This window comes from Macaca nemestrina, chromosome 10, assembly GCF_043159975.1.
Source record: "Macaca nemestrina isolate mMacNem1 chromosome 10, mMacNem.hap1, whole genome shotgun sequence".
In the NCBI taxonomy this organism is placed as follows: Eukaryota; Metazoa; Chordata; class Mammalia; order Primates; family Cercopithecidae; genus Macaca; species Macaca nemestrina.
In genome coordinates, this window is record NC_092134.1 from 25,539,354 (window position 1) to 25,552,640 (window position 13,287).

Below are 13,287 nucleotides of genomic sequence, written 5' to 3' on the forward strand. Positions count from 1 at the left end.
AGGGTGGAAACCTTTGTGGTTTAACTGAGATTCCTTGGAGGCTGTCACTTCCAGTTATTAGGATGTTCTGCTTTCCAGGTCTCCCCACCATAGTTGGAAGGCGCCTGGGAAAATGCACTTAATAATCAGGAAGCCGATCAATGTGTTTGGACTTAAATAGAAGCTTCTGAGTCTGAGCCTCTCATTAGAGCTCACCTCAGTCACCAGCCAGAGCTAGTTTCTCTCCTTTAATATTATTGCTCAATAAATATTGCCACAATTTATTTTTTGAGCTTCCATTTTCTAAATTCCATTCAAACCAACACCTTTCTTTTAGTACTTTTTAAGAAAAAAGTTTTTTTTGAGATAGGGCCTCACTCTGTTGCCCAGGCTGGAGTACAGTGACACCATCTTGGTTCACTATAACTTCTGTCTCCAGGGCTCAGGTGATCCTCCCACCTCAGCCTCCTGAGTAGCATGGACTGCAGATGAGCGCCAGCACACCTGACTAATTTTTGTATTTTTAATATAGATGGGTTTTGCCATGTTGCCAAGGCTGGTCTTGAACTCCTGGACTCAAGCAATCTGCCTACCTCAGCCTCCCAAAATGCTGGGATTATAGGCCTGAGCCACTGTGCCTGGCCACTAACTTTTTTTAGTACATACTACAAAATAACTGATGGTTTTTTTTTTTTTTTTTTTTTTTTTTTGAGACGGAGTCTCGCTCTGTCACCCAGGCTGGAGTGCAGTGGCCAGATCTCAGCTCACTGCAAGCTCCGCCTCCCGGGTTCCCGCCATTCTCCTGCCTCAGCCTCCCGAGTAGCTGGGACCACAGGCGCCGCCACCTCGCCCGGCTAATTTTTTGTGTTTTTAGTAGAGACGGGGTTTCGCCGTGTTAGCCAGGATGGTCTCGATCTCCTGACCTAGTGATCCGCCCGTCTCGGCCTCCCAAAGTGCTGGGATTACAGGCTTGAGCCACCGCGCCCGGCCATAACTGATGGTTTTAGCTTTCTTGTTTGGGTCATCTTTTCTCCAAATCTTCAAAAGTTTCTTCCTCATCCTTTTGCAACAGAGATCTTATGGCCCACAAAGCCTAAAATTCTATCTAGCCTTTAAGAGAAGTTTTACTGACCCCTGACTTAGAGGAATCTTATTTTTGCACTCTTGGAAGGATTTTGTTTCATCCCTGGTTTATAAGGCAATATTACATGTTTTAAAAAGATAGAAAACTATGAAGTCTAGCTTGTAAAAATATGTTTCCCTATAGACAAGTCCTAGAATTCATGAGGTGGTTTTTTTCTTTTGTTTTTGTTTTTGTTTTTTTTTGCTTAATGTTTGTGTTAGGCAGGGCATTAGGATTATAACTCATTTTTTTCAAGTTTTATGTATCACCTGTACATTTTTAACAATACATATTTAGATCAGAGGTCCTAAAGGAGATCAGATTAATTTACTAGCTTTAGTTGCAGAATATAAACTCGGGGGCTCTGAGTGGTCCTGCATAGATGACCCTAGAAAGTCAAGTGCCGCTTACCAGTGAACTCTGTTTCATTGCTACCTCTGCTGCATGTCCATATGTGTGCCTGTTTGTCTTGGGGATGCCAGCAGTTGTTTTCTTCACAGTGTGATACTTTGGGCTGATTTGCAGGTCAGAAGAACTACAGGTGTACTTTGTGTGACAAGTCTTTCACCCAGAAGGCTCACCTGGAGTCCCACATGGTTATCCACACTGGGGAGAAGAATCTTAAGTGTGATTACTGTGACAAGTTGTTTATGCGGAGGCAGGACCTCAAGCAGCATGTGCTCATCCACACTCAGTAAGTTATCCTGCAGCCAAGATGTTGTTCCTCAGGTGGGGAGCCTTTGTGTGGCTGCAGCCTGCCTGCTGATTGAAGGGCTGGGGAGTCCTGGCTCATCATCTGTTTCCTGCCTTGGTACCATGGTAGAAGCCTTCTGTGTTCCATGTAGCCAAGCCAAGGTTGGAACATTGTTTTTGGTGTTATCCTGGAAGATTTCAGTTCTTGGCTTCTTTTTCTTATTTTTCACATGTACTCTTTTTTCACACCTACAAAAACATAGAGGCGAAAAGGACTATTGACTAAAAGTGTTTGCTTATAGTTGTACAATAGTGTGCACGTAAGAGAGTGATGGAGTGAAAAGAGTAAGAGTCAGCAGCCACACCATGAAGAGCCTTTGGTCCTATTAAGAAAATTCTATTTCATTTTAGAAAATGGCGACACTGAAGGATCTGCTAGTCCCTGCCATTTCAGAACTATTCTGTGTGTGTGTGTGTGTCTGAATTGCAGTAAAAAAAAAAAATTATCTTAATGCCCAGTTCAATAGTGTTAGTTATATTCACATTGTTGTGCAAACATTATAGGATTTTAAGGAAAGGAGTGTCATAGTGACATACCCATTCTGTTAATACAAAGATTACTCAGGCAGCTGAACAGAGGATGATTGAGGGTGGAGAAGCCTAAATATTGGAAAACCAATTAGGAATTTATTGCATGAATCCAAGTGTAATTAAATGTCTAGACTGCATTAGTCACAGTGGTCATAGAAAGAAGGAATGGATTTTGTTGTCCTTAGCTTTTAACAAGTGTTAGAAGAGGAGGAAAACATTCTCAGCTTATATTATGGAGATTCTCTTTAGAAATCTATCTTCACTGAAAACGTTATATTCTTAATGTAGAATTTGGATAGACTTGGCTTTGATATCAGTTCTTCTGTCTGCTTCCTCATCACAATGCAGCCTGAGATGCTAAACAGCCAAGGAGCCTGGATCTACATTCATAACTCTCAGAAGGACATTCTAAAACAAAGACTTCTTTAGTTTCATTGCTGGTGAAATTTTGTAAAATGAGACAGAAATTATCAAATATTACATCAAATTGTGCAATATTGGAGCCAAAAGAGATCCCTGGATCATCTAGTCTAACAGCCTGTCTAGGCAGCTCAGGTTGCGGTAATAAAATACTACAGATTTTGTGACTCAAACAATAGGGGAGAGACACAGTGAGAGAAGGCAGTCATGAGCAATCCTGGAAGAGGGCCCCTTGACTGGCACCCGGATCTCTGACTTCCAGCCTCCAGGACTGTGAGAAAATACATTTCTGTTGAGAGAATGAAAGAGAAAGAATATGAGAGCTCTGATCTCTTCTCATAAGGACACTAATGCCACATCATGGAGGCCCCACCCTCATGACCTCATCTAACCCTAACTGCCTTCCAAAGGCTCCACCTCACACTGGGTGTTAGGGCCTCAACATGTGAATTTGAGGTGAGGGGGACAAATATTTGTCCAGAAGACTGCCCATTATAATTTCCTTGGAAAATGTGAAAAACAACATTTGGTGCTAGGACCCCACCCAGGAATTCTAATTTAATTGTTCAGAGTTAGAGCCCTGGCCTTGGTATTTTAAAAAGCCCCCTGAGTGATTCTCATGCCCAGCCAGGGTTAAGGACTACTGACTTCATCCATGTGCAAGACTGATTTCCACAGTGTCTCTGGCAAGTGGATGTATTGTTTCTTAAATATCACACAGTTATAATTTGAGGAAAAGTTTTGCTTGAATCAAGCTGATAACAGCCTCTATCCTTTCATTTTACATTTGCTTAACAAATGTGGATCTGGACTGTTTATCAGGATGAGAAAATATGGTAAGCCTCGTTTCCAAACTTTCATGGGATAGAAAGAAGGTTTTGGACAGTCAAAACTTAAAACTGGTATAAGTCATTCATATAAGAAGCACTGTTCCCTCAAACTGTTTTTGAATAAGGCTTTAGGCTTCCTATGGAGATCATTGGTAAAATTTTCAGATGCTTATATTTTTACTTTGGGACATTTCAAAGTGGATATAGTAGTATTGGCGTCTTTTTATTTATCTACTTAAAAAGAAAACAGCTACAACCCTAATGCCAAATGCAGGAGGAGTTCTGCCCCGGTGTTCCCCTGAGAGTTGGAAGGGTTGTGACAGAACCTGGCTTTGCTCATCCTGTAAGAAAGAGGAAGTGAGAGGAAGAGCAGTGATGTTTACTCCCCAGGTCATCTTGTCTCGTGGCTTTAGATACCATCTTATGATTTATGTCTCCACCCTTGTACACCTCACTGTAACTCAGCAGCTCTGATGCTGGATGTTCACTAGGCAACTTAAATCTAATGTGTCCCAAACTCAACCCAATATTACCCCACGAGCTTGATTTCCTCCAGTACTGAGCAGCTCATTGAATGGCACCACCATTCTTCACCTCACTGGTCAAGCCAAACACCTTGAAGTAATTCTCAACTCAGTTTTTCCTTCCTTCAATTATCACCTTGTCCAGACCACCAGCTTCTCTTCTATGGATGGCTTCAATAGCCTCCCAGTTGATCTCTCTGCTACTACTTCTGTTTCTCCTCATCTACTCCGCAACACAGATGAACACACACACACAGTTTTCTGTCCACAGTGCCAGAGCAATCCATTTCAAATATAAGTCAGATTGTGCCTGTCTCCTCTCATAAGTCTCTGGTGGCTTTCCATCGTATTTGTGTTAAAAGCTTTTTACCATAGTCAGAAGGCCCTTTATGTTATGGTAATAGTACTTGGCTACCTCTCCCATTCACCTTTATTACTTTTCATATTCTGCTTTGGCCACTCTGACCCTCCCCTTGCTACTCCTTGAGCATACTACGCACATCCATTCTCAGGGCCTCTGCCTTAGAAACTTCTCCCTCCAGATACCTGCGTGTCTTCTTCCCTCCATTCGGGTTTCTGCTCAAATGTTATCTCCTCAGGAGGGCCTTCCTTGACTATCTGATCTAAAATAGGACCCCTTCACTTTTACCTGGCTTCATATGTTTTCACAGTCTTTATTGCTATCTGATATGTTACACATTTGTTTATGGTATAATCTGTCCACTAGAACGTAAGCTTCAGGAAGGCAGGGACTTAGCTTACCTACATCCTATAGCCCTAGCATCTAGAGCAGTGCCTGGCATATATTAGACACAGTAAATATGTGTTGAATAAACCTCTAAAAACCATAAGACTAGAAGATTAAAAGTCAGACTTTTGATTGGGGTTTTGTTGTGGCCTTGGGCAAGTTCCTTAGCAGTTTTTATGCACATAATGTTCCCCATCTGCAGAATTAAGAGGCTAGATTAGATTGGTGGTTGTAAAACTGCTCCGGGGAATTCCAAGGATTCTTCAGTGCCATCTGTTGCTAGAAGAGGATGGGAGAAATACTAAGGAAGCCAGGCTTCAGAACGCCTGACTGCACCCTCTCAGTCCTTCCAGGATTTCATTAATCACTTGCTTTAACTGTTTCATATTGGGCTTTCATAAAGACATGGGGTTCAGCTACTCAAAAAAAAAAAAAAAAAAAGTTAAAAAATTCCTGGTCTGTGTGATCTCTGAGGTTCTTTTCAGCCCTAAAGTGTTTAGGCCAGGGTTGCTCAAACCTTGACGACATTGACATTTTGACCCAGTTAATTTTTTGTTGTGGGGCTGCCCTGTGCATTGTAGAATGGTTAGCAGCATTCTTGGCCTTTTCCGACTAGGTGCTAATTGTACCGCCCCTCCCCAGTATAACAATCAGAAAGGCCTCCAGACGTTGCCAAATGCCCCTATAGAAGCAGTTGCCCCTACTTGAGAACCACTAGTCTAAGAAAAGGACAGAAAAATGGCAATTCCATAAAAGTGGCATTCAGGGAATACAAATAACAGCGTAATGAGAGACCATTATGTACTGGCTAATTGGCAGACATTTTCAAATTTGAGTCTTCCAGTTGTTGAGAATATGGGACAACCAGAACCGTCAATGATGGAAGTGTGTATTGAAACAATTGCGTTGGAAAACCGTTTGTCATTATCTTGTAAAGGTGAAGATGTGCATATTCTTTGATTTAGCTATGTAGCTCTTGGGTGTATACCCTAGAGAAACATATGTATTGCAGAGCACCGTACAAGTATAAAAATGTTCAAATGCCAGGTGCAGTGGCATGCACGTATAGAGCCAGATACTTGGGAAGCTGAAGTGGACAGATCACTTGAGCCCAGGAGTTCAAGGCTGTAGTGCACGATGATCACACCAGTGAATAGCCATTGCACTCCAGCCTGGGCAACATAGCGGGACCCTGTCTCTAAAAAATAATAATAATAATTTTTAAAAATTTAAAAACATAGCACTCTTGCTTGTGATGATAAAAAACTGCAAACCACCAAAATATTCATTAGCTAGAGACAAATCCAGTACCATAGATAAGTTGTGGTATATTTGTAAATAGTATACAGCAGTGGAAGGGAACAAACAACTGATACAGCAACTTGAATGAATTTTATAAGTGTCATATTGAGAGAATGCAGCAAGACAAAAGAAATACATATAGAATTTACATGGAATTTGAGAATTTACATAGTATTCTAAAACAGACAAAATCAGCCTACACTGTTTTCAACTACACTCGTTTTATGAGTCTTCTATATATTGCCTATGCAAAAGCCTGATTTGGAAGGATAGAGCTGCTCTGACAAAAGGCCTGCAGTTATGAAGAATAAGTGTTGCCTCAGTTGTTATTTGTAACCCCAAATCAAATGTTTTTTCTTGTGTTCCTCTTAGAGAACGCCAGATCAAGTGTCCCAAGTGTGATAAGCTGTTCTTGAGAACAAATCACTTAAAGAAGCATCTCAATTCTCATGAAGGAAAACGGGATTATGTCTGTGAAAAATGTACAAAGGCTTATCTAACCAAATACCATCTCACCCGCCACCTGAAAACCTGCAAAGGGCCCACCTCCAGTTCATCAGCACCAGAGGAGGAAGAAGAGGATGACTCAGAGGAGGAAGATCTAGCAGACTCTGTGGGGACAGAAGACTGTAGGATTAACAGTGCTGTATATTCAGCGGATGAGTCTCTCTCTGCACATAAATAAAAGGAAAAGAAACAAGCTATTTTGGATGAAAATGCAAATGGAAAAACATGCATAACGAGTTATCTACTATAATGGTTTTTATATAAAATGGTTCCTGATTTATTTTCAGCCAATAATCACAACAGACTGGGAATGAATAAAGCACTTACAGAAGAATATCCTAATGAAAATACTTTAAAACAAATTGGGAAAATTGAGCATGTGTCCTATTTTAAGTGATGGACTGGGAGGGAAGTGTCGACTTCTGAGGTCTGTTCTTTATTTACATGATAATCTGGGAGATGCATTTATGCCTGAATCAAAGCTGCCTTTTGCTCAAACAAACCAGATTTATTTCACATTCTTCCTTATTCAATTTTCCTGCTGGTCCTGTGACTTGGTAACATTGTAAACTTGGTCCTTGCCCCGTAGCCATCCTGATTGCTGATTGTGTTTTATGCAAACTCCTGTGACTTATACTCACCACAGAATGGATTGGGACACAGCGGCATAAGTGTGCTACTTGGCAGCTAGTAAGTTTAAAGCAGCACCTGCCATAACTGCTCCTGGCTACTTGGGAGTTTAGGGTAGATCTTGCTTTCCAAAGTTTCAGCGGGTGCCTGGAGGGCAAATAAAAAAGCAGCAGTCAGTCAGTCAGTAGTGAATGATGGAGAGAACAAGAGGAGAGATGCCTGGCCTCTGCCAAAGAAATTAGCTTTGATGGAAGCCTGCGTGAGTCACCTGGTTATTGTGACATGGAGGTCTTTGTAGATTTAGACATGACTCTGTCTCCGGTAAGCTTCCAGCCATTCAAAGGGGGCCTAGAGATACAGAGAGCCCAAATAATGCCTGCTGGATTGTCTCCTGACGAGTACATGTGGACTCAACTGAGGAAGGGAAGGAAGGGAATAATCTTTTATGTTTCATTTACCTTATGAAAAGTATTAAAACTTTGCCAACTCAAAATAACAAATTATTTAATGCATGTGCAAAGTTAGGTCTTTCCAGTTGTCTTGGTGCTGAGGAACCTCATCAGAGAAGCATGGAAGATGCCAAAGGATTTTTGGAAGGTAAAGAAGGCTGAATGGTCACCACATGGGCCTGTTTTCAGGGTCCCAGCTTAGTTAAGTCACCTGTGCCCCTGGTCATTGTGTCTCCCATGCATATCCAGCGTTTTTCAGAAGCAGACCCATCCTTAAGTTGACAGGGTTGATGGAACATGCTCTCCTGCTCAAGGCACAACCTCTGGGTTGGAGTAGAGGACTCTGGTGGGAAGGATTTGCTGCTAATGTATTTATGGAATGAATGTATTTCATTCAGATCTGTATTCCTCTAGGAAGGATTAAAATTAAACTTTTTTAAACTACAGGATTCCTCTGGTAGTCTTGTTTTATGGAGGAAGGAGATGAGTGAGTCTTCTAGGGAAAGTCAAGTACAATCTGAATCTTTCTGAGGTTAGAAGGAGAGAGCATTTTTAGAGTATTACAGCTTTTGAGTTCATATTCTTATTGTTTCTGCTATTAGTACTTAAACTGCTTCTTGTGCTTCCAGCCCTCTTCTGCCCTCTTCCTGCCTAAGGTATGCCTTTACTCTGTTACCTCCTTGTAGTAATGTGACAGGTCTGCAGTGGAGAGTTGGGGGATGTGTTGTGGATGGTTAGGGGTGGCTGCTGACACTGGGTCGTGACGCCTCCCTCAGGGCAGCTTTATACTCAGCCTTTTGCCGAAGGCATCCAGCTGGCAGGTTCCCCCGTTCTCAGGAAACCACTGGTACTGGAAATCTAAGCTCTCTTTCTTCCTTTATCTCAGTAGCACACACTGGGTTAATTTCCTTCATTCCCAAGACTGAAATGATGCCCAAGATCGTTATGCCTAGTGTCACAGAAACACAAACAGCTGAGGAAGCTTGGAAACCTTTTTAGTGAAAATGTAGCTGTTAGTGCTTAGTATTTACAACTGTCCATTTTTTTACCTCTTAGTTTTAAATTCTAAGTCATTTTCATAAGATGAATAAATGAGTAAGCGCCCTTTGACATGAATGTATTCAGCTTTTTCTGCCCATTTTGGGTGGCCTTATTGCTGCCGTTTAGTAAATGGTCACAGTGAGAGGCAGGATATGTATGTAGGCTCTAGAGCCCTGCAGAATGTTCTCTAGTGTGGGCTTTGCTGTGTGATGAAGGTTTGTAACCTTAGCCAAATTATGTAAGCTCTCTATGCCTCTTCCCTTAACTGTAAATGGAGAGTATTAAGAGCGCCTCTTCATTATACTGTTTAGATGTTAAGTTCATACATGTCAGTGGCTCCCGCAGTGTTCAATGTAGAGTAAACAGTAGCTGATATTCTTTAGTTTCCCATTAGTCTACATTTTTCATTTTAACATAGGTTTCTACACTAAAAAAATTGAGGTGTAGAATACCCAAGAAGCCCTAGATTTTAGTAATATAAATAAGACTGGAATAATTTTTGAGTTTTCAAGGCCAAAGCCTATAAACTAGTTCAGAGTATTCTTGTAGCTCACTGTAGGCTTGGCATTTCCTTCTCAAAAAGGTGAGTTGCTCATAATCCTGGCATTTTTGTTGTGCTGAGATTCTCAGAGGGCAAAGAGGTAACAGGAACTAGAGTCTTTGTCAGCCTTTTCACGCTTGACCTGTGTCCCTGCTTTCTAGTAAAGACTCCTTTACCTGTGTCCCGAGAAGCATAAACATGCCAGAAGCTGTCAGCCCCTCATCAAGTATGTAAACTTGATCTAATCACCAAACTGCACCTTGGAGGCACACACTAAGGAACGACATATCTCCATATACATAAGTGATTATGGTCTGTTATGGGCTGAACACACCGCCCACCACCAGGTTCATATGGTGAAGTCCTGACCTCCAGTAATCTCAAAATGTGACTGTAGTTGGAGATACGGTCTTTAAAGAAGGCATTAAGTTAAAATGAAGTCCTTAAGTTAGGACCTAACCCAATATGACTGGTGTTCTTAGAAAAAGAAAATTTGGACAAAGCCTTATACAGAGGGAAGATGATGTGAAAACAGAGGGAGAAGACATCTACAAGCCCAAGGAAAGAGGCTTGGAACAGGTCCTTCTCAGCCCTCCGAACAACCCTGTCCTTGCTCAGATCTCAGACTTCCAGCCTCTAGAACTGTGAGACAATAAATTTCTGTTTAGTCGACCCAGTCCGTGTAAATTTGTTGTGGCAGCCCTGGCACACTAAACAGTCTAATCAAATATATGCTCTTGATAATGATTGCTTAAAGAGGAGCAGCTTCCAGTATAGTGACTTCAGTTTAACCGCAGCTTTACAGATGAGCATGAGCAATAGAAAGGCAGTCACCATTTCTAGCGGTGTATATTGCCGCCAGCAGATTTCCCTACTACTGAAAGGGATGAAATCACTCCTTAACAGCTTTTTTGCTCCTTAGTTTTTCTTGCATATGCACTGTTGAGGATCATTAGGCACTCAGGCCTGTGTAGTCCTCAGACAAGGAGAGCGTTCTTTTCAAAAACCCATTAAGTGCTGGCACACTTTAAGGCATTGTAGGGGGAACAGAAAAATGACTAGGGCTCTGCTCCTGCCTTTGGATACTCAAAGTTTTGCAGTAGCTCTAAGACCTGTCCTCACATCAGGATTATCTAAGGAAATAAGAGACGTTTAAGTGTCCAGGTGAGCCCCAGCCCTACTGATGAGCTTCCAAGGCTCCCTAGGTGATTGTGAAGCAGTCCACAGGAGTCTTATGCTGGGAACCATGCAAGGTATAGATGGCAGATATCTATACCTAATGCAAGCCAGACTGGTCAGCCTTATAATAAAGGAACAGAATTTCTTAAGATCTAGGGGCAGGAGCGAAAAGTCACTCCTAAGAAGAGAAGTCTAAGAAAACTGGTAAAGTTTTAATTAGATGCACTCATGTGAGACTTAGATTCAGAACTGAATTAGGCAGGGAGAGAAGCAGGGCCTGAGGTATCTACTGTGCAGGCTTGGATATTACCAGTGAGGTGTGGTTTTAGAGCTGGTGGTGATGGTGGATGGAGGCTTTCTGACGTGGTGGGTGGCTTCTTTTTTTTTTTTTTTTTTTTTTTGAGACGGAGTCTTGCTCTGTGCCCCAGGCTGGAGTGCAGTGGCGCGATCTCGGCTCACTGCAAGCTCCGCCCCCCCAGGTTCACGCCATTCTCCTGCCTCAGCCTCCCGAGTAGCTGCGACTACAGGCGCCTGCCACCTCGCCCGGCTAATTTTCTTGTATTTTTAGTAGAGACGGGGTTTCACCATGTTAGCCAGGATGGTCTCGATCTCCTGACCTCGTGATCCGCCCGTCTCGGCCTCCCAAAGTGCTAGGATTACAGGCTTGAGCCACCGCGCCCGGCCGGTGGGTGGCTTCTTGACCATAGAAGCAGCAGATGCACCTTGTGAGTTCATGTCTGTGGTATGGGATTAGGAGTCATTCCTAGAACTCAGCTTAGATTCCATTTTGTCAGCCTTTTCAGTGAGTGATTCCAAGAGTGATCTATATTGCTCAGTAAATTATTTTTGCTTAAACTAGAGGAGTTGTCTGAAAATATTGCAGATAACAGATCCTTAAGGAAATGACATCTTGAACTACTTATCTGACCTGGCTGGTTTCAAGGCAGTAAAGATCCAGTTACTGTTAGAGGAGGGGAGACAGAATTGTACCTGGCATGCATGGGTGGGACATGGGTTAGATTATCACCCATGATCACCTGCAATTAAATGTATCCGTATCAATAAACACAGTTTAAACTGTGTTTCTCCTTCCCTGGTCTAGAATCTTCAGAATCTTGCTGACACATATTCCTTAAGATTTTGCCAATACATTAGGAAATTCTTGCAATTCTGTTAATATGTAAACTTTCTTTTCCAAGGTTTGACTTCGGAATTATAGAGAATTTGAGGGCTTCACCTTGTCGTAGGTCAGAAACAATAAGAGGTGGTAGGAGTGGTATATGTAGATAATGGGGACTATTTTAGAAGATAACTACCTGAGGGGTTGTCTTGGATCTTGTATCTTGAATACAAGATAATTCAAGAAAATCAGAACCATTCTCATTAGATAGGGCAGGAGCTACTTCTGTTGGCACATCTTTGGGGTTTTGGGTACTTGGTCATTGTAATGTTCTCAGATATCACCATTCTACTTTTTGGGCTTGCATTCTTTCTTCCAAAATAATCTAATTGTTATTTAAGAAACCTGCTGAAGCAGTGAATTCAACTTACCTTGTATATCAGTAACCTGCAGGATCAGACTCTTTACTGGTTTTTCACTGTATAACTCTGGCTACAGAGAGAAGAAATTATTTCAGGGCAGTCACTGCTTCTTTGACCTAGCTAAACATGTCTGTTGTATATGAATAAGAAGCATGCTTCAATATTCAAATTTTCTGTTTCTTCTAGTACCGGTTTTCATAAGTTATGTTTTTCTAGGAATTTGTCTATTTAATATACATCTTCAAATTTAATCACAAAAATTGTTCATATCTTCTTACTGTTTAGTGTCTGTAGTGTTTGTAGTGATGTCTTCCTTTTCAAGTCTGAAGTTAATAATTTGTGTTATGTTCACTATTGCTATAGGTTTATCAACTTTCTTAGTATTGTAAATCCATTTTTTCTTTGATAATTTTCTATATTGTATTCGTTGTGTATCACATTTCTACTGTTATTTCCTTCTATCCACATTTTTGGGTTTAAATTGCCAGTCTTTTTCTAAATTTTCTTTTTGGAGGGGAGTGGGGACAGGGTCTCCCTTTGTCACCCAGGCTGGAGTGCAGTGGTATGATCTTGGCTCACTGCAACCTCTGCCTCCTGGGTTAAAGCAGTTCTCCTGCCTCAGCCTCCCGAGTAGCTAGGACTACAGGCACATGCTACCATGCCGAGCTCATATTTGTGTTTTTGGTAGAAATGGGGTTTCACTATGTTGGCCAGGCTGGTCTTGAACTCCTGACCTCAGGTGATTGACTCACCTCAGCCTCCCAAAGTGCTGGGATTACAAGCATGAGCCATTGTTCCTGGCCTCCTTGCTTCTTTTGAATTAATCAAGTATTGTTCGCTTTCTCCCCTTTTGGCTTTTTTCAGTACTCTTGTAGTTTACCTAGAGATTACAACATGCATCCTTGATTTATTAGAGTGTAATAGTGATACTTGTATCCCTTCCAAAACAATGCTGAGATCTTAGAATACCTTAACTCTATTTATCTCCTAGCCTTTTGTCAGGCATTTTAATCTTCCAGGTATTTTAAGCCCTATACAACATTATTATTACTGTTTTCTGTGGTAATATTCACTTAAATTTACCCATGTTGACCATTATTCCTTCTTGCATTTCTGTATTCCCATCTGGGATCGTTTTCGTTGTGCCTAAGTTTAGCGTAACTTTACTATTATTGTTGTTTGAGACAG

The 13,287-nt window shown here is 41.6% G+C and overlaps 1 protein-coding gene across 5 annotated transcripts in view; it reads left to right on the forward strand.

The window, feature by feature from the left end:
* LOC105497670 (PR/SET domain 4) overlaps nt 1-13,287 on the forward strand; it is a 45,336-nt gene that overhangs the window by 20,182 nt on the left and 11,867 nt on the right. For 3 of the 5 annotated variants that reach the window (XM_071071184.1, XM_011768937.3, XM_071071183.1), the window contains 2 exons: nt 1,628-1,796; nt 6,583-8,245. In XM_071071184.1, coding sequence (XP_070927285.1) covers nt 1,628-1,796; nt 6,583-6,895 — 482 coding nt within the window. In that variant the 3' untranslated portion in view covers nt 6,896-8,245. Of the gene's footprint in view, nt 1-1,627; nt 1,797-6,582; nt 8,246-13,287 lie in introns of those variants that run through there. The other 2 variants (XR_011608877.1, XM_071071185.1) reach the window with 1 other exon arrangement.